General features: G+C 49.5%; 1 protein-coding gene across 1 annotated transcript in view; it reads left to right on the top strand.

Annotated features, from left to right (window-relative positions):
- The window catches only part of RNF169 (ring finger protein 169), a gene marked incomplete at its 5' end in the record, with an annotated part of 4,915 nt that extends 3,942 nt beyond the window's left edge, over nucleotides 1-973 (top strand). The window contains one exon of the mRNA XM_010184615.1: nucleotides 1-973. This exon is cut by the window's left edge and continues 230 nt beyond it. Coding sequence (XP_010182917.1) covers nucleotides 1-973 — 973 coding nt within the window.
- Nucleotides 974-3,571: the final 2,598 nt, after the last annotated feature.

Below are 3,571 nucleotides of genomic sequence, written 5' to 3' on the forward strand. Positions count from 1 at the left end.
CGTCTGTTCCCCGTGTACCCCTCCAAAGAGACTTCCCGACGGCAGAGTCCTGAGCCCTCTCATTATCAAGTCAACCCCGAGAAACCTCAACCGCAGCCTGCAGAAACCAACCACCTACGAGGCCAGTCCGAGGATACTGAAAAAATGGGAGCAGATATTTCAGGAGCGCCAAATCAAAAAGACTCTCTCGAAAGCGACCCTTACGTCCTCGGCTTCGGAGCCCGGGGAAGATGTCACAGTTCCCGACACCGCCAACCCCAGCACTTGCACTAAAGAGCAGCCGCAAAGCCAGGATTTCCAGGGAGACCCTCGCCCCGAGCTGGATTTCTTCCCTTCCATCAGTGAAACGAAGGTGGGAAAAGGGAGCGAGAAGAACAGAGCCTTAACGCAAGACAACAGCGGTGCCGAACCGGCTGCCAAATCCAACGTCGCCTCCCTAAATGCACGAGCGGCCGAAGTCCCTGACCTAAAAGTGAACGCATTCATGGACAAATCCTGTCTTAGCCTCGGCCCGAAAATGCTGAGCAGGAGACTCATGGGCGTCAGCGCATCGCTGCCGGACAACGGCACCCTAGGAGTTCCCGTCAAGGCTTCTGGGAAAAAGCAGCTGAAATGCCTGAACAACAGCGAATTGATCAACATGCAGAACAGCACCTGCAACTCCGTGGAGAACATCATCGGGGAGCAGCCCCCGTCGCTGCGACGGGGCCGCAAGAGGCGCTGCAAAACCAAGCACTTGGAGCACAACGGCTCTGTTAAAAGACTGCGGCACCCGGCGATGGAGGTGGGTTTGGCCCCGGAGGATCACTTGGTACGGGAGATGGAGCAGAAGCTCCAGCAGGAGGAGGAGGACAGGAGGTTGGCCCTGCATCTGCAGCGCATTTTCGACAGCGAGAACAGGACGGTGGATAGGAGGAAAGTCAGAGTCGATCGGTATCTGCTGCGGTCGAAGAGCACTCTGGGTGCGAAGTAGCACCGCCGGACGATGTTGCCTTTCTAGAGGACGATGAGGTTTATCAGATTATCTCATAGGAAAACTATTTTTTGGGGGCATAATTCCACCCACAACCATTGGGTTTGTTTGTTCGTTTTGGCGGTGAGACGTTTGTAGGTCCAGTTTGGAGAGAAGCCAGAGTCCTTTCAGGTGAACAGAGGAAAAGAGTTAAGACAGAGAACAAAAAAATCCTCCAGGTTTCTGGTCCATGAATACACTGCAACGCCTCTACATGCAATAGGGTTCCCCAGCTGAGAGAGTTGTGTGAGCAGCACATGGGGTATGGGATAGGGACCTCAGCCTTGCCTTGCCAAGAGAAATCCAAGCTTGGAGAGGAATGCAGGCTTTTTCCATACTGGAAAGAGTCTTCTCCTCTCCACCTTCCCCATCTCCTTCCTCACGCTGCAGCTGGCTGCAGTGGTCAGAGCGTTGCCGGCGTCAGCGTGTTCGAGTGGCCTGACTTGAGGGCTGAGCTGTATTCCTGCTAGGAAGCACCAAATAAATCCACTTAAAAAAAATAATGAATGTATTTCGCTGTCCGCACCGGCAGCGCAGCTGATCGATTACTCTTTTTAAGTAGAAAGCCAAATGCAGTGAAGAAAGATAGAAAAATAAGGGTTTGTTTTTGGTTTTTTTAATGGAAAAGCCTTATAGGAACTTGTACATTCGTGTTAGGGACTCAGCAGAGAGCTCAGGTGGAGCAGCTGGGAGCCAAAGGCATCTTTTCTCCCACCCCTGCCTCTTCTGAGGCGCGAGGGTTTCATCTCCTCCCCGCTAACGCTGAAGCTGAGAAAGGGAAACATGGCTGGGTGATTTTTGGGAAGGCTTTTTCCCCTTGCTGCCGTGTACCCTGGCTCAGTTAAGAGATCTCTCAGCACACCCAGGACCTGTCCTTGCACGTCCAAGAGCGCCTGAGGAGGCATCCCGAGGTATCTGTGACGCATCACCATCCTCTCCCGAGCACCTGATGGGTTGTGGTAAAGCTGGGACAGGAGCCCTGCCCTTGCTCCAGGGTTGTCCCCAGCTTCAAACCACTTGGAAAGCACAAGAGAGCTAAAAATTTCCACTTAAAGGCATAAAGGTGAGCACGGGAGCCTGGAGCAGAGGTGGCTCAGGGCCTGGAGCGTGTGTTGGCTGCCCATATGTGGCCGCTGGTGGCAGCCCAACCTCTGGGCTCTTGGTGTTTGTAAAGCTCTGCCCCATCATCCGTTAACAGCACAATAATTTATAGACTCATTAAGGTTGGAATTGGCCTCTAAGATCATCAAGTCCAACCTCAACCCAACCCCACCATGCCCACTAAACCATGGCCCCAAGTGCCACATCCACCACTTCTTGAACCCTTCCAGGGATGGGGACTCCACCACCTCCCTGGGCAGCCCCTGCCAGCACTTGGCCAAAATGTCTTCATTATTTCCAGTAACTGGGCTCAAAAACAAAAAAAAACAAACCCCATCAGCTGAAAGCTGCCTTGCAGTGTGTTCAGTGGGGACCTTGGTTGAGGACGGAGGCTGCGGCGTTAAGGATTTCGCTGGCATTTTTGGGATGTAACTGAAGTGGTCACAGAGCTGGGCCGTGACCCGTGGTGCAAAGGGAGGACAGACGATGCTTTTAAAGAGATCTAAGAGAATTGCATCTATATCTATATAGATATAGATATATAGAGATAGATATATGAAATATATACATATATATATTTCACAATCTTAAAAAAAATGGTTGAATTTCTCCCTCTTCAATGGTTTAAAAAAGACCCCTCCAAAAAAAAAAACCTGCTTTCCTCTCCTGGCACATTTGCAAAACTGCAAGGACCCTGGCGCTTTTTTTTTTTCCTAATTTGAACTGGATTTATTATTATTTTTTTTAGGGGGAAAAAAAAAAGAAGAAGAAGAAATCTTATATTTTAATGGATAAAATTTATATATTTTAAATACTATATTTCAACAGATTGACGCTTTCATTTTGAGAAATCTTCGAGCGATGATGCCAGAATATATTTATCTCTTATCTAGCTCTGTATCTCCTCAACACACAAACTACCGGATGGTTAAAGTCGTACCTTAAATCCGAATCCTGCTCCTGTGCCCGGCTGCGAATTGGAAGGAGAATGAAGGGATCGGAGCCTTGAGGAGCGGTGCGGAGGGGAGTCACGGTGGCCTGGATCTGCCCTTTACAGTGAGGGAAACCCACAGCTTTAAGTCAGTTTTTCCCCAGCATCTGGAGCAAAAGAGGGCACTTCCCAAGTGCATTTAGATGTAGAATTATTTTCGATTGAGGATTATTTTTACAGATCCCCTTCTCCTTCTTTCTCGCAGCGTTTGCTCCAGGCTGGGCACTCTCCAAGCAAGCCTAAACCCCCGAAAAATTCCATTTACACGTTGAATGTATCCTTTCTTTCCCCTCTTAAAATCGATTTCGCAGTCCCAAAGCACCAGGCCAGGCGTCTTAAATCTTTTCTTTGGGGAAAAAAGAAATAATGACATAAATATTTAGGGTTTTGTGTGTTCATTTCCTCTCTCTAAATCCAAGCCGGGCGTAAGCACGGGAGGCGATGCCTGAGCTGGAGCTTGTCCCCAG

The sequence above is a fragment of the Mesitornis unicolor genome, unplaced genomic scaffold (assembly GCF_000695765.1).
Source record: "Mesitornis unicolor isolate BGI_N332 unplaced genomic scaffold, ASM69576v1 scaffold10765, whole genome shotgun sequence".
In the NCBI taxonomy this organism is placed as follows: Eukaryota; Metazoa; Chordata; class Aves; order Mesitornithiformes; family Mesitornithidae; genus Mesitornis; species Mesitornis unicolor.